Raw genomic sequence first — 21,584 nt, forward strand, 5'->3', positions numbered from 1 at the left:
TGCAGAATTTTTAAAAGATTTGGCTGTGAGAAGGGTAGGTAATCACAGCCAATTATTTTCCTTGCTATACTTTTTGGGCTGTGTTACATCATTTAGGCAAAATGTAGTGAGAAAAAATAGACCTTATTTTTCCTTATTGATTATATCCTGTGAATGGATTTCATGGTTTGTTTGTTTCCCTGTTGAAGACAACATTTTTTTATACCTCAGCCATCTCTCAAAAACAACAAACTTGAGTGCCCTTGTTATGGTAGACTGGCTTGTTTTAATCAAAAGGATAGTGAACTGCTTAAGTATCTGTGGATGTGTGCTAAATTAAAAAAAAAAAATGCATTAACCTACTTGGCCTGATTTATATTAACATTTATCTACCACCATTTGATGAATGACATCATGAGATTTTACTTATTCATTTTTCAGGCACAATTCAGATTCAGAAGCGTCAACAGTTAGTCAGAAAGATACATGAAGATGAATTGAATGATATGAAGGATTATCTTTCCCAATGTCAACAGGAACAAGAATCTTTTATAGATTATAAGGTAGGTACTAGTAACAAACTTTATAAAAAAGACTTGTTAGCCAATAATTATTGTGCTGTTCAGATACAAGTACAAAGAAGATTATTAGTGAGTAAATACAATATTGTAATTGTAGATTACTTACTGTGTCCTAGTCACTGCTGTGAGTACCTCACATACAGTATTACTCTTATTGCTCACCACAGCTCTGTGAATTAAGCAAGTATTAACTTCATTTCATAGATGGGAAAGAGGTTCAAAAAAGCTAACTTTTCCAAGGCTAGCAACTGGCAGAGCTGAATTTATCTGACACCAAAGATGTTATTTCTGATTATTATAATTAACATTTTTAATTGATATATATATAGAAAACATTGTTATTATTAGCATTATTTTTATAGAACTGAACAAAACATTTCCAATCAGTGAGAAAGAGGAGTTTGTAGCCTCTCTCTAAGATCTTTCCTTCATCAAGGGAAATGAAGTAATCAGCCAGTCCTTTTTTTTCTTTGGTTTCTTGTTGGATCGGATGGAAGAGCGAGCATGTTCTACTTCCCACCTAAAACTTACCTACCATCCAGCAGCTCTTTTAATACCTGTGTGGGTATGAGGACCAGCGAGATAGCTGGTCTCCTATCTGGTTCATCCATAAGAAGGGCATAGGGCTTGCAGAACTCAGGGTAGAAAAGTAAACTCTTGCTTTTTTCTCCCATTCCTTTAAATTTCCTTCAGCTGATGTGTGTATCCCTTATAGGGTCACATTACATTTCCTTAAAAGAATCCCACTTGACATCTGAATTCTTTCAGGCAGGGACTACTCAAGTTATTTGTTAATAGTGTAGTTTTTCCTACCTGGATCAAAGGATGTTGTAAAAAGAGTAGCCATTTTCTTCTTTACCATCATGGTTTCTGGTTCCATAGGATGATGGTGACTTTTAGGAGACTGACCCTGCATAGATCTTCACTGAGTCAGTTCTTGCAGATCTCTTATCTCCAGCTGTTAAATGTGGCTTTGAAGATCTTCATGGGAGACCTGCCCCTGGATTTGCTTATCAGGCACTTAATTCAAGACTATGGAGTTTACTGAATGCAGAATATACCCTGCATTCTGTGGCCCCTTATGCTTTTGCATTTAAAGATAATGCTACATTACTCTGTACTACCCTGTGGTCCACTTCCATTGCATACATGAAACTTGTTTTCTCTCTCATTTGGAGAGCAGATAAAATGATTATAATGAAATTTTAAATTTTAATTTGTTCTTTGAAGACAGTGAACCATCCATTTCAGATGGTTATCTTTCAAGTGGAAATACTGTCATTCTCTTTATTTAATTTTTTTATTAAAAATTTTTTTTTAAACATTTATTCATTTTTGAGAGACAGAGAGTGACAGAGTGTGAGTGGGACAGAGAGATAAGGGAGACACAGAATTCGAAGCAGGCTCCAGGCTCTGAGCTATCAACACAGAGTCCGATGCGGGGCTCAAACCCATGGACTGTGAGATCATGACCTGAGCTGAAGTCGGACCCTTAACCGACTGAGCCACCCAGGCACCCCAATATTGTCATTCTCTCTCTCTCTCTCTCTCTCTCTTTATAAAAAAATTTTTTTAATGTTTATTTATTTTTTTGAGAGAGAGTGCGAGCAGGGGAGGGGCAGAGAGAGACAAGGAGACACAGAATCCAAAGCAGGCTCCAGGCTCTGAGCTGTCAGCACAGAGCCCAATGTGGGGCTTGAACTCACAAGCTGTGAGATCATGACCTGAGCCGAAGTCAGACACCCAACTGACTGAGCCACCCAGATGCCCCCTGTCATTCTCTTAAAGGACTTTTTTTTTGTTTCTTGTATATCAGATTTTTTTTTTTTTGTCTCATTCAAATGAATAACCATAATGTCTGTGGTAAGTTAAGTAAAATTTAAGTGTCATTTGCTGATTTATACATAAGATACTCTAACTGATTAGATAATGCTATAACAATTAACTTGTTTAAGCATATTGTTTAGTTTCTTGCTGTTTTGGTGAAAGTTTATTACTAATAACATCTTGAAAGAAAGATCATTCAAGGCTACTTTGAAATGCAGCAGAACTCTGTAAACCTAATTGAACATGGTTTTTTTTTTCTCTATCAAGGATGCTGACTTCTAGCTATAATTTTATTTTTATAAAAAATTATCTTCACTTAAGGGTCCGAGAAGCCTCTAGTCCTGCCTAAATTCTCTTTAGGAGACTTCTCAGGAGAGATTAGAGTCCTGTAGTCAAAAGATAGAAGACCTGTCTCCTTTTCTTCTAACTTGTAAGTGGACCTGGAAACCATTAAGGCTTTAATATGATTATGGGAAATAGTAATCACTAATAAACACTAATCAGAAGTACTCCTAGTTCTATTTTAGAAATCTTACTAGGGATAAACTAGGCTATAGCTAATTTTTTTCCAGTCTTTAAATTCTTCCAACATGCCGTGTTGTTGTTGTTGTTGTTTATTTATTTTTAATGAAACATTTCATTTTATATATATTTTTTAAGTAGGCTCTACACCCCTGGGGCGCCTGGGTGGCTCAGTCAGTTGAGCTTCTGACTTCGGCTCAGGTCATGATCTCATGGTCCATGAGTTCAAGCCCCCTGTCGGGCTCTTTGCTGACAGCTCGGAGCCTGGAGCCTGCGTCAGATTCTGTGTCTCCCTCTCTCTCTGACCCTTCCCCATTCATGCTCTCTCTCTCTCTGTCTCAAAACTAAATAAACATTAAAAAAAATTTTTTTTAAAGTAGGCTCTACACCCCAGCATGGAGCCCAGTGTGAAGCTTGAACTCATGATTCCAAGATCAAGACCTGAGCTGAGATCAAGGATTGGTCACTTGCATACTGAACCACCCAGGGGCCCCAGCTATGTTATTATTTTGATGTAGCTCTGTGCTGTGCATTTTCTTCCATATGAACCTTCTTATTTTTACATCTTGAAATACATACATATACACTACAAATACATATACTGCATAAAGGGTAGTCTGCAGAAATAGACACGTGGGGCTCCTGGCTGGCTCAGTCGGTAGAGTGATCTCGGTTCTTGGATCTTGATCTTGGTTGTGAGTTTGAGCCCCACATTGGGTGTGGAGATTACTTAAAAATAAAATCTTAAAAAAAATAGATACTAAAAATTTATGAGTATTGGTTATATATGATTTCATCTTACAGATTTAAATTGAGCTTTTAAATAAGGCATTTGACATTTTTCTTTCTTCTCTTTCAAAAAAATTTAGTCATTGAAGGAAAACCTTGCAAGATGTTGGGCCCTTACTGAAGAAGAGAAGATGGCCTTTGAAACTCAGAAAAAGAACCTTGATACAGAAAATCAGTATTTAAGAATATCTCTGGAGAAGGAAGAAGAAGCCTTATCTTCATTACAGGAAGAGTTAAGGAAACTAAGAGAACAGATTAGGCTATTGGAAGATAAAGGGACAGGTACTGAATTAGTTACAGAAAATCAGAAACTTAAGCAGCATCTGGAAGAAGAAAAGCTGAAGACACACAGCTTCCTTAATCAAAGGGAGACTCTTTTGGCAGAAGCAAAGATGCTAAGGAAGGAACTGGAGAGAGAACGACTGATAACCATGGCTTTAAAGGTGGAACTCCAGCAGTTAAGCTCTAGTGAATCATATGGCAACCCAGACTCTCCGAACGTATTGACTGAAAAAAAGGAAATAGAAATCTTACGGGAAAGACTCACTGAGCTGGAGCAGAAGCTAAACTTTGAACAGCAGCGTTCTGATTTGTGGGAAAGGCTGTATATTGAAGCAAAAGATCAAAATGTAAAACAAGAAACTGATGGAAAAAAGAAAGGGAGCAGAGGAAACCACAGGGCTAAAAATAAGTCAAAGGAAACATTTTTGGGTTCAGTTAAGGAAACATTTGATGCCATGAAGAATTCTACCAAGGAGTTTGTGAGACATCATAAAGAAAAAATTAAACAAGCTAAAGAAGCTGTGAAAGAAAACCTGAAAAAGTTTTCAGATTCAGTTAAATCCACTTTCAGGCATTTCAAAGATACCACCAAGAATATCTTTGATGAAAAGGGCAATAAAAGATTTGGTGCAACAAAAGAAGAAGCAGCTAAAAAACCGACAGTCTTTAGTGAATATTTACACCCACAGTATAAGTCACGTACACAAAACCAGAATAATAGAGGCCCTACTATGCAAAGAGAGGGAAGGAAAGAAAAGCCAATTCACTTTGAAGAATTTAGAAAAAATACAAAATCACAGAAATGCAGTTCTGAGCATGACTGTAGTGCAAATTTTGATTCTTTCAGAAAGTCTTGTTCTGGTGTATTTGAATGTGCTCAACAGGAATCCATTAACCTTTTTAATATGAAAGTGTTGAATCCTGTAAGGATAGATGAATTTAGACAGTTAATTGAAAGGTATTTATTAGAAAAACTGGATAGTTTTCATCACTGGAAAGAACTTGATCAGTTCATCAATAAGTTTTTCCTAAATGGTGTCTTTATACATGATCAGAAGCTCTTCACAGACTTTGTTAATGATGTTAAAGATTATCTTAAAGACATGAAGGAATATCAAGTAGATAATGATGGAGTGTTTGAGAAGTTGGATGGATATATATATAGACACTTCTTTGGTCACACTCTTTCCCCTCCATATGGACCCAGGTCGGTTTACATAGCACCATGTTATTATAATAGTTTTTAACATTTATAGATTGGGTAGCATTTTTATCATTTTAACATCTTGGAATGTTACTATCCATAAAGTACTTTTTGTAAAGAAAAAAAAGTGTTATTTGTAAAAGTACTTTATTGCTAGAGAATTTAGAATAAATTAAATGGAAAGATAAAATTTTAATAGCTATTATAAACTGAAAATTTCATATGATCACTTTGACTCGAGCAAATGGTTTAATTTCTGCCTTAAAAATATGTTAAGGAAAAAAGATCCTATTTTAGCCTATCTTGTTTCTTTTCATTATAGTTTATATGAAAAGGTAATTAAGTGAAATTATTTTCCTTTAATCTTTTATTTTTTTACTCACTTTGGGTGAGTAAATTCAGATTTCACTCTGAAATTGGAAGAACTCGTGTATAACAGTTTGCATTGACCCACTTACTTATCTAATTCCACTTAGCAACTAAATTATGATACTTAATAGTTAGTACAAAATTATCTTTGATAAAGGTAGAGGCAAACTTAGCAAGCTACAGGTTATAATATGTGTGGCTTATATGCATAATTTCTAAATAAAACTATTCATTGCTTATTAGCTTTATATTCTGTAACCTGAAACTCACCTAATCTTCAAATGTTAGCTTTATTTTTTTATCTTTAAGATAGTTATATATAATCTTTCTGAATAAATGTAATGTGTCTATAAAATAATGAGACTGATTCTGGTATCTTTAGTCATTAAATATCTAGTGCCTAAATGAGCAAAACAGTGTGAGGCTGCCCTGATGAAACATGAAAAACTCTTGCCATCAAGGAGCTCACAAGCTTTTGGAGAGTTAGGTAAATATAAGAAATAAAGTGAGGAATGGAGATATTGTATGTGGTGGCCTCAACCTGGAGATGTTTTGGGAGGCTTCATGAGTGAGGTGGTCTTTGAACTGAACTTCTTTAAACTGGTTTTTGAAGGAGAAATGAGAATTTGTCAAGCAGATAGAGTAGGACATTCTATTCAAAGAGAACTTCATTTGCACACATTTGGAGATGTGAAGACATGTCCTTTTAAGGAGGCAAGGTAGTGCTGGGGTATGAAAAGATAACAGATCTTTTGTGAAGATCAGAAGGACTTCATTTTATGCTAAAAGACTTGTTGCTTCATTGCATTTTGGATCATTGGCAATAGCCTGGAGGATTAGTTGGAAAGAGTGAAGCTGGTAGGTGGTCTTTGAAAAAGTACAGACATGAGCTGATGATTAACTAGGTTAATAGTATGAGTGGGAGAGAGACAGATTTGAATAATATATAAGAAGAAAAATTGGTGCTATTTCTTGTGAAAGAGAAGTAGAAAATAACATTTCTTCCAGATTTCTGGGTTGGATCACTAGTTGGATAGTGGCATCACTAAGGTAAGGGATGCAAGGGCATTTTGAGTAAGGGGAATTGGAATTGAGAATTGGGCTTGGAGGTACCTATTGACAGTCACATGGAAAAAATTAGTTGGCCATTAGATACATGACTCTAGTCCAAATTCTGTGTGCATATAGATAGTCTAGGCTGGGGGTGTTTATCAGATTCTTGGGGAACACTAACACGTAAGGGGTTGTGGAGAATGAAGGCTGAGAAGAAGACCATAGAATAGCATCATGAAAATTGAAAGATCATCTCAAGTGAAAGGAATATACAAACGTGTGTCAAATGCTTTAAACATTAAACAAAAGAGACTGGATTTCTTGGTTGGGGAATTGGGTGGCCATGAATGGCATTATGGACTGTTTTAGTGAGGTAGTGAAGAAGCCTGATTCTTTAGTGAAGAAGCCTGATTATGGAGTTTGAGGAAAACAGTAAATACAGACCTTTGTTTATGAACCTTAGCTGTGGCTGTAAAGAGGAAAAAAAAAAAAAAAGACTTTCTTTTGTTTGTAAGAAATGTATACATATTCCTGCTGAGGGGTGAAGCCAATGGGGAGGGATTGGTTTTGCAGGAGAGGAAAAATAATGGAAACACATCTCATTATTTTATTGTCACATTTCTATTTATTTGTTGAGTATTTCCCCTTTGTTGCCACTACAGTTATGTTTGTCTATTTTTTCTGTCTGTAGGATAAAAGTATAATACTGAATCTTTTTGGTATGGTTGTATTAGGATTATACTTCAGGTTAATTTAACATCCTTTTTCAGAGTGTTCAGATAATTAATGGAGAAAAACATTAAAATTGTTTCTTGTTTAAATTTAACTCTAACATAGATGAAAAATGTGTTTACTGCTTTCAGTCGACCAGATAAAAAGCAACGTATGGTAAATATTGAAAACTCCAGGCATCGAAAACAAGAGCAGAAGCACCCTCAGCCACAACCTTATAAAAGGGAAGGTAAATGGCATAAATATGGTCGCACTAATGGAAGACACATGGCAAATCTTGAAATAGAATTGGGGCAGTTACCTTTTGACCCTAAATATTGATTGTCATGATTAAGTTAAATTAGAAAATGGTAACAAACATGGATGGTATCTACAATGTTTGGTATTGAAACTAAAATGAAATTATCAAGATAATGTCTTTCTATCATTTCTAAGTATCAGTTTGATGACTTTACATTATTATTCAGAAGCATCAAGCAAAAGCTTACTAACTTGCATTTTCCTGTAGTTTAGTCTTGCTGAAATTTTTTTGGCACTGGAAATGTTCAACTGTAGTTTCAAGGAAGCCAGGCATGCAACAGATTTTGTGCATGAAATGAGTCTTCCTTTCAGTGTATGAGCTTAAAGCAAGCTCAAATCCTATGACAAAGTGTAATTAACACTGATATTTGTGTTAAATTTGCAGTAGAGCTTGAAAAAGTACCTTGTGACGGAATTTCATCTTTAACACGTTATAATCTTACACTTGCTTCTTGTCTTTTTGTGGGTTCAAGAGCCCGTTGACTTGTGAAGAATTTGCTGCCTTATGAGCTTGCTGACTTGTTCTTTTGTGAAATTTCTTGCACATCTGAATATTGTGGAAGAAACAATAAAACTACACCATGAGGAAAACTAAAGGTCTTTATTTAAAATCTGGCATTTGTATTAATATATGATTTTATACTTTGTGATATTTTTCATACATTTCCTCAGTAGTGTTATTTGGTAAATCAGTTCAGTGGTGTTTTGCTAGTTCATAAATTTTACCCAGTATTTACAGGAGTGTTTATGCAGCATCTGAATATTTCTACCCAGCAATGTCTGTTTCTCTAGAAAAGATTTAAACACAGTTGAGAATTTCAGCTTCTGTTGAGTTTCCTTTTTAATTTCCGTTCATAGACATATATGTGACTTCCAGTTCGACCTTCTGGCAAGTGAGTGTGGAAGAACACAGCAGTTCTCTCGTAGCTGCTTGAAATTAGGAAAGCACTTATTTCCTAGAAGTAAATAAACGTTTAAGTAAATAAAGGCTACATTTTGCTGAGCACTGTTTCAAGAATTTTAGAATGACCTCATTTGCGTCTCTACCACTTTTTTCTTAATAAAACAATATAGTTCCTCAATAAAAGAATTAACTTGTTAAGTAACATATGTATCTTGATAGTTATAGAACTGGGACGGATTTTGACCAGGGAAAAGACGAATTACAAAATATGGGGGATGGTGGGGTGCCTGCATGGCTCGGTTGATTGAGTGTCATGATCTCACGGTTTGAGTTTGAGCCCCTCATCAGCTTGCTGCTGTCAGTGCAAAGCCCACTTCACATCCTTTGTCCCCCTCTGTTTGCCCCTCCTCTGCTCATGCTCTCTCAAAAATAAGTAAAACATTTAAAAAAATATATGGGTATTGGAAGGGACCTTAAAAAAGTTATGTTGTCTATTTACTTGAGTGCTAAACTTGAGGCGAAATATAAATAGTAAGTTTTCCCTTTTTTCATGTTTCCTTACCTCCTCTAAAATGCTGAAGATGATCAAGTGAGTAGGCAGTGTTGAATCATTGTGAAACTCTCTATAAAGCCAGTTTAAGGGATTTAGATAAAATATATCTGCTTCATCAAGATACTGACTTTTTCCAGTCAGGTCTGGGGGACATTGGAGAAATCTCATTGGAAGTGGGTAGTGGACATGGCTGTGAAGAGAAAGTTAAGTTAAAAGTTACAAGAAGTAATAAAAATTTTTTTTTTCAAAGTACTCTTAAAATCCATCATGTTCACATAAGAAAATGTGAAATCTGAATCTTAAATGGGTTCCATTTGAAGTGAAGAAGCAAGCCTTTAATGTAGTTTTCTCAGAGATGGACAATATGATTCTTTACACCATGTTGCTTGTTGCCGCAGCAGCATAAGCTTCAAGTCCAAACTAAAGCATGAAACGTCACTTCAAGGTGGGATAGTAAGTAGTGTGGGAGACTCCATCTTCTGTAACAGTCTGCTCTTGCAAGAATGGAAGGGGCCTTTGGGACCAGGTAGGTTACTTGTTAATAAGAGTAATTCCCCATAGGCTTAATTGGCAAGGTAGAAAATTTCATGAACCACAAAGGATTCTCGCTTTCTTCCCTTTCTGCTCTGAAAGGGGATGGATCACATCCTTTAAATAAGTTTTTTCCTGTGTGGTTTTTGTTTTTTGTTTGTTTTAGATTTATTTAAATAAGCTTTAGTAACCGAGCAACATATGTTCACTGATTAAAATCCAAATAAGTAATGGTTTTGTTGTGGCATAGAAAGACTAGAGTGCATGTAAAAAAGATGGATTGATGAATTAGGACAACTTAAGCCAGTTGCTTGCACTATGCAAAAGCCATGTTTATAACTTAGCCTCAGGAAAAATAACTATGTGATAGAGGTTTTTGTTATCTGTGAAATGCATACAAGTAAATTTACACAAGACCTAACACTTCATGGACTTTTATAATTTAGGAGATGAAAATCTTGCTTCAGGGAGAAAATAGAAACACCTGAGAAAAAGTTGCCAGGCTTCTACTCCAAAGTAGGCATTAGACATTTTTTGCTCCATTGTGCAGTTTGAAAAATGTAAGATAAGAACTTGGTGAACTATTCAAAGCCTAAGACATCAACTGCTACAACCATGTATGAAAAGCATCTTGGTGCCTTTACAATTCCTGTTGTCTGCAGCATTACTGCTATCATGAGCATGGAGAGATAGTGAATGTCCCACTCTCAGCTCTGGTCTTTTTTATATAGTAGGTGAGCCTCAAGTTGAAGGGATACTTGGGGTCTTAAATCAAACTGGTGGCTTTTGCTAGCCAATCCCAACTTTCCAAATTGTGTATCAATGATCCGGCATTGATGATTCAGTTAAGCAGAGTATTGCAAAAGTGTTAAGTTACCTTAAAATGATATCAGCTTTGATATTTAGTTGACTATGCACATGGAAAATTAACTTCAGATTGTTTAAAGCCAGGTTAAGTAGGTGTATAACTTTTTAAAAGAAAGCAGTTTACTCTTGTACCATTATTGGGCATTTGGTAATGAATGCAGCTTAGAACAGAAGCATAGGACCAAATGGATATCTTTTAAACTGTCCTGCAAAATTAAGGCAATTTTAGTGTTATATTTCTCAGAAACACTTAATTCAAGCATTAGGATATCATCTAACTGAATTAACTAATTTTTATAGGTGAGACAACTGATATGAAAAGAGATCACTTGATCAGTGGTCAGTTAATTTAAACTCAGGAATCTGAGGAATTTAAGTAGTCAGTTTCATTTTCTTAATAGCATATAGTGGAACAATTTGTATTACCTATAATAAGGAGTAGAGTGGCAAGGCATCATTATAAACACTGAGGCTGAAGATATATTGGGATTATTGTAACAGAGTTCTTGAATATGAGTCATGACATCAAGAGTACCTCGTTGATGAACTAAACCAGTATAGAAGGCGAGGAGCATATTTGATAAAAACAGGAAACTGAGTGCTGGTTTCTTCCACGTTTTGAGGTGGTTTAGTGAGTACCCTGTATGAAGATAGACATGTTGAACCATAATACTGGCACTCTTGTTTTAGGATAGCTAAGCAAATGTTAACTGCAGATATGTTTGTAATCTTTAATGGAAGTAGCACAAACTGTAATGCTGTCATAGACAAACAAGAAATAAGCAATAGGTGATCTTTATAATTTCTCTAAACCATTCACTATCATTGTCCTCTGGTCTTGACCTTTTTCTAGAAAAAATGATAGTGGAAAAAGTATGGCTAGGGAGTCCAACAGACCCAGATTTGAATTCTAACTCTGGCACAAGTTGCTTTCCTTTGCTGAGCATTAGGTTTCCCATCTGCAAATGGGATAACAGTAACTTTTCCAAGTATTAGAAAAATGTATGTCCTGTGCTTGTCATGGTACATAGTAGTTTGTTTACCTATCTCTTCTCTTTCATCTCCCAAGCACTAGCATTGGATTGCATACATATAGTCTCAGTAATTCTGGACGAAGACCAGCAGAGTATCCTCTTAGAAAAATAAACTACCGGGGAGATTTTCAGTAGTTCCTATATGTTTGGTGGCATGGATGGATATCGTTCTCTGAAAGAACTATGTCTTCTTTTGCTACAATGTTGGGCAATTTGGAGATGCTGAACACTTTTGCCATTTGTAAAATAACTCTTGCATGTGGCAAAAAAACCCAAGCAGAACAGAGTAAATGAAAAGTAAAAGTCCCCTATAGTCCTGCTCCCCAGTAATAATCATTGATAATGAGCACATTAGGATCTGATGAAAATACCATAAAAGAACAGGCCTTTCCACTGGGAAAGAAAAAGCTTTCTTGCCATTTTGCTCATTCTCCATCCACATGTACTGTCTCCTGGAATTAGATCATTGTTCTTTTGGAATTTGGGTACCCAGAATCTAGTCTGTGGCTTGCCTGAAATTTTAGCACTAATTCCCACTGGGGCCAAGGCACTGTTTTCCATGATTATCACCTAATTGACTGTTATCAGCTGTTTTAGCTTGGCTCAGTCACTAAAAACAATTGAACATGAATAAAATTAATTTTGAACTATTCCCATTTAAGGACATTAACATAAGGTTGGCCTAGGAGGGATTGTTTCAAAAACAGGAGTAAATTAAGATCTGTATTTCACTTGAATCACATCTAGTACTTGACACTAACTGAAGACACTCATTCTTGCAAGTTACCATTGTTGCAGATTAAGAAAACTGTTAACATTCAGTTTAGGAAAAACTGAAGACACCTTTCATTGTACACTTAAATGTTAATTAGATATGGGGCCTTAACAGCTTTTCTTTTATCTGTATTCGTTGCTTTGAAGATTATAGATAACATAATGCATATAAACAATATAATTGAAAATACAGCTATTGAAAATAATAATGAAAATAACTTCATCTATTCCAAGACATTTGATACCTGCCACTTACTTGATAGCTGAATCAAATTTGTGCAAGAAATCTTAGATACCCAATTTTGTTCCTCGAGAAAATGTTTTAGATAACATTACCTGTAGTTCAGTCTATTCATCAGTTGGAGTATCACAGATCCCTCTCACCTAGTGCCTCAGATTACAAAAAGCTATCAAGTCTATCCTGGCAAGGTACTTTAGAAGACAGCTTGCCCTCAGGAATATTCAAAGAAAGTATAACTTGGGCATCTGGGAAGTGGTACACTAGTTAACAATTTGTTCATTCACTAAATGTTCCTTAAAGTTTTTCAGAAACTGGCATTAGGGAGACAATGTTATGAGTGACTGATACAAAACTGGAGTACATGGTGGTTGGTGAATGTTGTAAAAATGGCATTTGAGGTAGAATGCTGGAAGAAAATGTGCTTGTATTTCCAGCTTATTCAGTAAGGAGAGGAGTCTTAAGTTAGGTAATGCTTCTATTTCTTTGTGGTGATTTTAGGGTGGATTCTTTCAGAGAGAATTCAGTCTCCATATTATTTGTGGAAATAATACATAGAAAATGCTGGGAAGAGAAGGAAAGAACGAACAGTTGAACAGACTTGAATTTGAATACTGAGGGTTTTCAAACTGACATTGAACATTTCCAAGGGGATTTCTGAAACTGGAGTTGTTAAAGGGAGAGTCTGAAATATAGTATAGCTACAGTGCTAGTCTGTGCCACAGGAGAAGCTTAGGATCCATGGTTTTCTTACAGGGAAGTACTATGGTTTCTTCACCATTTTAAAGAGGCAATTAACAAGATCCTAGTAACTGCTGCCCAGTAAGTTTACATAATTGTATGTACAAATAATATGGAGATGCGGCTCTCATTGAAAGGATCCACCCTAAAATGAACTAGCTTCTGAAAGGAATAATCCTCACAATGTAATGTAAGCATTACCTAACCTGAAATGTGAGACCTCTCTCCCAATTACTGAAGATTCTGGGAGCTTTCTGTCTGTTCTATAAACCACTTACAGAAATCTGTCAGCCTGGAATGTAATTTCTATGAGAATAAAGACGTGGTAAGAACCCAGTGACTACTTGTCAGGATACAGATTCCTTCACTTCACATACAGTAGTCCTCCCTTCTCTGCAGGGGATACATTACAGGACCCCCACTGGATGCCTAAAACTGCTGATAGTTGAGAACCCTATACTCTTCCTATACCTACATACCTATGATGATGTTTAACGTACAAATTAGGCATGGTAAGAAGTTAACAATAACTAATACTAAACAATTATAACAGTATGCTATAATAAAAGTTGTATGAACGTGGTCTCAAAATTTATTCTATGTAGCCATCCTCTTTGTGATGATGTGAGATGATAAAATGCCTATGTGATGAGATGAAGTCTGGTGAATGACACAGGCATTGTGACGTAGCATTAGGCTATTACTGACCTCAGGATGGTCAGAAAGGAGATCATGTACTTCTGAACCACAGTTTACTGCAGGTAACTGATATTGTGGAAAGTGAGCCATGAATCGAGGCAGGCCTACCATAAATTCTAACTCAGTGCTAAATAACATCCCAGAATATTTAATTTTCTTCTGTTATCTATGCCAACAAAGGTACATAAAAAAGGGCATACAGGAAGTTTTTGTAAGAATTTATAAGAAAGTGAAAATTCTCTCTGGGAAATGGGGCTACATTATTCAGAGGGTGACAACTATAGGGTTTTGTCTTTTTGTACCATGAGTATATTTTTATAATACACACACTGGTTCTTATCCAATCACTATCAGACTATTGTTAAACCATTATGTCCCAGTTGACCACTCTCCAGAATAAAATCTAAAAACTTGAATATGCAAAGAAGGCCCTGCATGAGTTGGTTCCTTTTTTACTCAGCCATATCTTCTAATCATCACATGATTTATCTTGATATACACAATTACTTTTTAAGTTTTGGATACTTAATGTTACAATCTGTATTCTTAAGCAGTAACTGATGAGTTCCTTCTTCCCAAGGTAAGGTTCATTGTAATGGAGAGGATGAGAAAGTAAGGGGCTGTATATTCCTGATCCCATCAAACACATCCTGGTTTTGGCAAGTTGTAATAGAAAACCCAATCTAAAAGCCCAAGAAAAAGGTCTCCACCAGGTTCTACCAACCAGAGGTGTTTCTCTGTGTTGAACTTTTCATTTTGAAATACTCTAGGAAAGCTGTTAGGTTAACTTAAATTCAGTGTTTACATGAGAAAAAGGGTGGTTTAATTCTGTAATGTAACATACAGGAGAATGGGCCTGGGGAAGAGAGGCTTTATTTTTATTTGAAAGGAGACTTTATTAAGAATAAGAGTAATAAGAATATTGGGCACAGAGGGTGGTATCGGGAAGAATTTTGTTTTCCTACTTTGCTGAGGAAATAAAGCTATTTTCATCTTCATAGCGAGAAGTCCTAAATAATGCCAAAAACAAAGATGTTTAAAGGCATTATGAGCATTTTATTTAAAGAGATGAATATCAGACCACCTAAAAGAGTTTAAGTGATTCTGAGAAGGGGAACTGGGAGGGTGGGAAGGGTACCATTGTTTTTTAAAACAAACTTAGGGAATGGCTTTTGAAACAACAGGCATGTGCAATTTTGACAAAAATAGTATATGGAGAAACAAAGTGGCCTAATCGGAGACCAGCAAGTTTGCATTGGCCACTTTGGTAGAAACAAATTAAGCAGATACCCAATGTAGAATTAGTAGCAGGTGTTTGGAACCTCATCAGCACAAATGACAGAGGTTCAACTAAAAATTTCAATGTTACTAGACCAATGGCACCTGTCTTACAGATGAGGAAACTGACACAGGTTAGATCACTAAGGATAAGAGCCAAATATAGAAGATATGTTTTCCAGAGTTAGGTCCTATTTTGAATAGTACTCAGGGAAATTCAAATTAGGCAAGAGAAATTATTGGAGATTGAAAAATGGCTGCAGTTTTTCCTCTTCATGTGTCCAGTCCCTACCTGAGCCTGAAGTTTATCTCTCCTCTCGAATCTGGCCTGGCTTTGCGACTTGCTTTGACCAAAAGAATGTGGTGGAATGGACAGTGTGCCAACTACAGACATAATAAGTGAAGTTTTAAGCCACTAAAAGGTGGCTGTTACATAGCAATTGATGATAGAGTTGTGTTTATATAAAAATCAGGTTAAAAGAGGTCACAAAAGAACAAAAACTGAGATTTGAGATATAATAAAACTCAAAATTTCATGACACAGACTGGACCATTTAAAACAACTCAAAAGAGAACTACTGCCTGCTACTGTTCCTGAACATCCAAAGATTAATGTCTGTTGGTTCACTACGGACTTTAGTGGGAATACAAGTCTCCTAGGAATTAGAATCTTTAGGTCTAATTCAAGGACTGTAGATACATGTGTCCACAGGAAAAGATCACATTCTCTGAGAAGATGAGGGGTTTTGCTAGTTCCTGGTCCTTTAGGGATCCTTCTGAGTGGACACAGGATGGCACAAAGGCTGATTATCGTTCATTAGACGGGGATCTCTTCAACCCTCATCAGCATTTTATCTCAATCTCTGGGACTGGAAATGTCACCAGGAACCTGCCATTTAAACAATTCATTGTTTTGGACTGGGAATGAGGATTCACACAACTCAGTCTTTCTCTAAAACATTCTCTAAAGACAGAAGGCACAGAAGTGGAATGCTGGAAAAACTCAAATTATACAAATGGAATGAAACCAAATTCCTAAATTAGCCAAACAACAACACCACACACAAATATTTGTCCTCCAGTATGGCAATATACCTGGGCAAAAACCAAACAATTTATAACTTTAACTCCAATTCACATCATTGTAAAGCAAAAATTTTAATCTGAATAGTGGTTCATAAACAGATTTGCTCTGGTGAATGGCCCCAGTATTCTTAAGACTTGCCAAATAGCTGTTCTGTTTGATGCCTATATTTTTGTGCCTGCATTTTTATATGACGTAAGACTATAGAGACACAAATGACCTTTGGTTTCAGTACTTCAGATGTATCAAATATTTAGATTGTGTGTGTGTGTGTGTGTGTGTGTCTATCAACTGAAGACAGTACATCTGAGATCTGTAGGAGATGATGTATACTTGGTCAAAGGTGGCTGCTTAACCTTGGGTGGTTTGCTGTTTTTTGGTTTTGTTTTGTTTTGTTTTGTTTTTTAAGTAAAAAGTTTGATGCCATTGACTACCTAGTTTTTCCCAGCCTCCAGTCTCAGTTGATTACTTATTTCTTCCCTCCCTAGTTCAGTGATTTTTTTTTTTTTTTAGTGATTATTTGAAAGAAGCCAACAGTCATTTATTCTGAATTAAACTTGCAGTTAGTAATTTCAATTTCAGTTTTTCCAAACCAACCAATGTAAAAATTCACATTTTCCAGAGTTGAGGAATAGAAGACTTTGTACAAGTCATATGTAAAAACAAAAATTACTGCAAAGACCTAGTGGAAAAATGGAGAAAAGGTCAAAAATAAAATCAGAGGTATGCATCACTTTAAAAATTGCATAGGCATTAGAGTGAGTCTTAAAGGGGTAGATGTGTACAAAGAAACATTAAAAAGTAGTTTCAACAGCTATAAATATATTTTTCATTTATGGAATGAAGAATTTCATAGTCTAATCATAAACTTAAAGTGCTAAATAGACCTATTCCATTACTTTATAGGGAAAGATTTCTAACAGCCAGAAATATTACCACCCAAAGGCTTTGGATATTAAATCCTGTTTTTATTTCACATTACAGGACACAGGAAAAAGTAGGCTGCAAAAGGAATACTGCAGTAATATAATTTGTAATTAGGAATTTCTCATTTAGCTTAGTTAAAAACTATTTTTGTGTTTTATGGAAAATTTATTGTCTTAACTATTTCTATATAAATACAACTTTTTCTATATTAAATAAAAATACTTACCACAGAACACCATGCAAAATGGTAAAACTGGATAGATAAACCTGAATTCTTTGTGGCTCAACATGCTATAATAAAAACAGATATTAAGAGAAAATAGTGTTTTCTCATATTACATGACAGTTTGAGAAATAAATATATTTAAAATGAAATATAGTTAACATCTGTTTTTCTAAATACTGAGACTGAATTTCATGCTTCAGGAAGCGGTCTCTTTTTTAGTTATGAGATGATGTGTTAAAAGTAATCCTAACATTTGATGTCAATGTGAAATTCTAAAGTACAATTACATTCTAAAAAATATTTCTATTACTAATCCAACTAAGTCCTATTACTCAAATTTGGAATAAAGATATATACATTTTCATTGAAAAATATAATTTCTCTGGTCCTTCAGTACTTAAAATTTTGGTAGTTTCAGTTTTTAGAAGCAAATAAAATGTTTTCAACTTCTTAAAAATTGATTGTAATCCTTGACAAGTGAACTAAAGATATCAGAAGTATTCATTCTGAGCATCAGCATAATTATTATCTTTTCTGTCTGCTAAGTAATATCATTAACAAATCATAAGAGTTAATACATCTCCAGAAGACAGTTTACTTTTTGAAGAATTTAGTTAATTTCTTGGTAGCATTAAAAAAGTCTAATTATTTGGACAAATAGAATCTTACCTGTAAACTAGCAGTGTCCACAGTACAGTTACCAAAAGTATTCGGTACCTCTTTGGGGCCAGAAAGCAGCCATGAATAAAGAATGGTAAGTGAGTACCCAAAACAGCTGGAAATCCTTGACTGAAGTACCAATGCCATGGATGAGAACCATAAAATGTTCCCAAATTCTGTAGCACGTTAAATTTCAAAAAATTATATTGAACCAGGGTCCACTGGGATAGTTGATGGAAAAAGAAATAGAATTGTATTAGTGCCAGGTATGAATCTTTGGCATTAGAGAATTTGGCAGAATCTTGACATTAAATCAGGAATGAAGTTAAAAAAAAAAAAAAAGAAGATGATAGTTTATATTAATAATTTTGACTAATGACCACATGAAATCATTCTTTATTCATTTTTTTTAAATTCCAAGTTTTAATGTGTTCTTTTGATTTATAAGCTAGTTTCTGCAGTTTAAGAAAGCATGATTAAATGTTGATGTGTATTTTGATAATATAAGTTTTACATGCAATAATAGATAAAGATCCTCAAAAATAGTTTTTATGTGAGTGTTACTGATATTCAAAACTTTAGTACCTTATGACATCACACATTATTAAGATAAAGCTTTGAAAACATTACCATTTGAATTAAAGCACAAAGAAGATAGTAACATCAACAACAGCAGTTAACAGTAAGTGGTCATTTCTCCCAGGCACTGTTGTAAGTAAGTAAGCCTTTACATGCAGTATCTCATTTAACTCTTCAGCCTTATGAGACAGATACCACAGTTATTTCCAGATAGGGAACGTACATAATATGGCAAGAAAAGTACATAACTTATCCAAGGTCACATAGGTAATAATGAGGGCACTAGCTTTCAAACTGTGGCTGTTTGATTCCAGAGCCCCTAAGTGCCTTAAAATCAGGGAACTTAAAACAACCAAAGGCCATTATCAACAGTCATGACATTAAAATGTCAAACAAAATGCTTGAAGAATAGAGAGTATTTGGCTTAATTTGGAATTCTGAATGATTAACTTGGGGGCAATTAAAATCATTTAAAAAGTTCAACTTTATTGTTAACAAACCTGACTTAATTGTACAAACTTGACAAAAATGTCATAAAATAGACTCCTTTTAACTTCAACTAGGAATACAAAATTATGTTTTATAGAAAGCACAGCAAATTGAATGAAAGGTATATGCCAATAGCTTTTTTTTAATGTATCCCATAAAATTTTAAAAAAGTGATTTGCCTGTGTTCCCAGATATTCACAGATTAAGAAGTCAGGTTGAGTTTTTAGTGTAATAAATGGTTAAATTAAAAATAGCTGTTAGTTTAATATGTTTTTACTTACTTGACCAAAAAAAACCCGATCAATTATCAGAGACAAACTTAAAGTGATAAATCTGGAAAACAAAACAGAAGAGTGATTAATATTCTGAACCTACTGAAAACCCAATGTTGGCATATGGCTTCGCAAATGCTTGGCATCAAAAGTCACTTTAAAAATGCTTTACAATTTTGCCAACTGAATGTGGATTTACACATGTTGAAAGATCTTCCACTGACAGTGGCTGTATTTAAGGAAAGTTTCTAAATTAATAAACACTGTATTATCTATTGCTGTACAAAATTACCCCACAACCTGGCAACTTAAAACTATGAATATTTATTATCTTACAGTATTGTGGGTCAAGAATCCAAGTGGAGCTTAGCTGGTGTCTCTGAGTCAGAGCCTTTCATGAACTGTCAAAATGTTGGCTGGGGCTACAGTTTCATCTGAAAGCTTCACTGGTCCTGGTGGGGAAATTTGCTTCCACACTCCCTCACATGGCTGTCGAGATCAGGGATCAGTCTCCCACATGTGACCTTTTTCTTAAGACTACCTCCTGACATGGAGATCGGCACGTCAGGGTGAGCCAGCCAAGACAGAGTAATAAGGTGGGCACCAACCTGGATGCCACAGTCCTTTTATAACCCAATGTTGGAAGTGTCATCCCTTCTGCCACATTTCTACTTGTCAGAATGGAGTCAAAATGTCCAGCACATGCTCAAAGGAAGGGAATTACACAAGTACATGAATATCAAGGGCATGGGATCAATGGGGGCCATCTCAGAGGCTGCCATAAACATATACACAGAAAAGTACACTATGAATATAAGCTTTCATGAATCATCACTATATTAACACAGCTGTGTAACTGTCATATAGATTACAGGATATGGAGCATTAGAAGCACTTCAAAAGGCTTCTTCATCTTTCCAACCAATCTCTACTCTCTTCCCAAGGGTAACCACTATCCTGACTTCTGATAGTGTAGATGTTTTGCCTTTTATTGAGTTTTACAAAAATGAAATCACACTATATGTACTATGTCCAGTTTCCTTCGATCATTATGTTTATGAGATTAAGCCACAGTTTTTTGTATATTTCAGTAGCTCATTCATTTACAATACTATATAGTATTCCACTGAATACGAATAACATACCACAATGTATGTATTCTGTTGATGAACACTATGCTTCCCTTTTTTAACTATTATGAACAGTGCTATGAATGTTCTTTTATGCAACTTTTGTTTCCCATATACATTTCTGCTGAGTATATACTTAGGATTGAAATTACTGGACCCTAGGGTTTAGGTGCAATCAGCCTTAATAAATTCTTACAGTTTTCCAAAGTGGTTGTATCAATTTATATTCCCACAGGAATATGTAAGGGCTCTGTATCTTTTTAGGCCATTTGGGTAGATGTACCCTAGCATGTCATGATGGTTTTAATTTACATTTCTTTGATGACTAATGAGGTGAGTATCTTTATACTTCTTGGCCACTTAAATTTTATCTTTTGAAGTTCAGGTCTTTTAATCAATTTTCTATTGCTGCCTTGCAGATTTTTACAAGTTCTGTATATAATTGATTGGAATTTTTTTCTTGGTGATGTTTTTTGTATTGCATATATCTTCTGGTCTGCGGCTTGCTTTTTCACTCTCAGTGGTGAATCTGATGAACAAAAGTCTTAAATATTAATGTATTCAAATGTATTTATCTTCTCCTTTATAGTTAATACTTAACTATATTCTATTTAGGAAATCTTTGCCTGCCTCAAGTTCATGGAGATATTCTATTATATCCTGAAGAAGTGCTACTCTCTTACCTTTATGTTAAGATCTATAATTCTTTTGGATATTTATTCATTCATTTATTTGCTTATGGGAAGAGGAGTTAAAGTTAATTTTTTTCCAAATGGATATCCAGCTAATTATATATTTATTGAAAAAAATTATCCTTTCTCTACTGCCTTATCACTGTTGTTATAAATGAGCGACTATATGTCTGGGCCTGTTGCTGGACTATTGTGTTCCACCAGTCTATTTGTTTTACCTTGCAATAATTCTAAGTTATTTTAATTACTATAACTTTGTAATAAGTCT

The 21,584-nt window shown here is 35.1% G+C and overlaps 2 protein-coding genes across 7 annotated transcripts in view; one reads left to right on the forward strand and one right to left on the reverse strand.

The window, feature by feature from the left end:
* CCPG1 (cell cycle progression 1) overlaps nucleotides 1-8,740 on the forward strand; it is a 42,071-nt gene extending 33,331 nt beyond the window's left edge. For 3 of the 5 annotated variants that reach the window (XM_042988805.1, XM_015537447.2, XM_042988806.1), the window contains 3 exons: nucleotides 421-542; nucleotides 3,779-5,187; nucleotides 7,470-8,740. In XM_042988805.1, coding sequence (XP_042844739.1) covers nucleotides 421-542; nucleotides 3,779-5,187; nucleotides 7,470-7,659 — 1,721 coding nt within the window. In that variant the 3' untranslated portion in view covers nucleotides 7,660-8,740. The remainder of the gene's footprint in view (nucleotides 1-420; nucleotides 543-3,778; nucleotides 5,188-7,469) is intronic. The other 2 variants (XR_006218623.1, XM_042988807.1) reach the window with 2 other exon arrangements.
* PIGB (phosphatidylinositol glycan anchor biosynthesis class B) overlaps nucleotides 8,223-21,584 on the reverse strand; it is a 39,694-nt gene continuing 26,332 nt past the window's right edge. The window contains exons 7-12 of one of the 2 annotated variants that reach the window (XM_007081869.3): nucleotides 19,504-19,555; nucleotides 18,164-18,375; nucleotides 17,495-17,559; nucleotides 10,920-11,133; nucleotides 9,105-9,285; nucleotides 8,223-8,594 (exon numbers count right to left, since the gene is read on the reverse strand). In XM_007081869.3, the coding sequence (XP_007081931.1) occupies nucleotides 8,457-8,594; nucleotides 9,105-9,285; nucleotides 10,920-11,133; nucleotides 17,495-17,559; nucleotides 18,164-18,375; nucleotides 19,504-19,555 (862 nt within the window). In that variant the 3' untranslated portion in view covers nucleotides 8,223-8,456. The remainder of the gene's footprint in view (nucleotides 8,595-9,104; nucleotides 9,286-10,919; nucleotides 11,134-17,494; nucleotides 17,560-18,163; nucleotides 18,376-19,503; nucleotides 19,556-21,584) is intronic. The other variant, XM_015537448.2, reaches the window with a different exon arrangement.

Source organism: Panthera tigris, chromosome B3 (genome assembly GCF_018350195.1).
Source record: "Panthera tigris isolate Pti1 chromosome B3, P.tigris_Pti1_mat1.1, whole genome shotgun sequence".
NCBI lineage: Eukaryota > Metazoa > Chordata > Mammalia > Carnivora > Felidae > Panthera > Panthera tigris.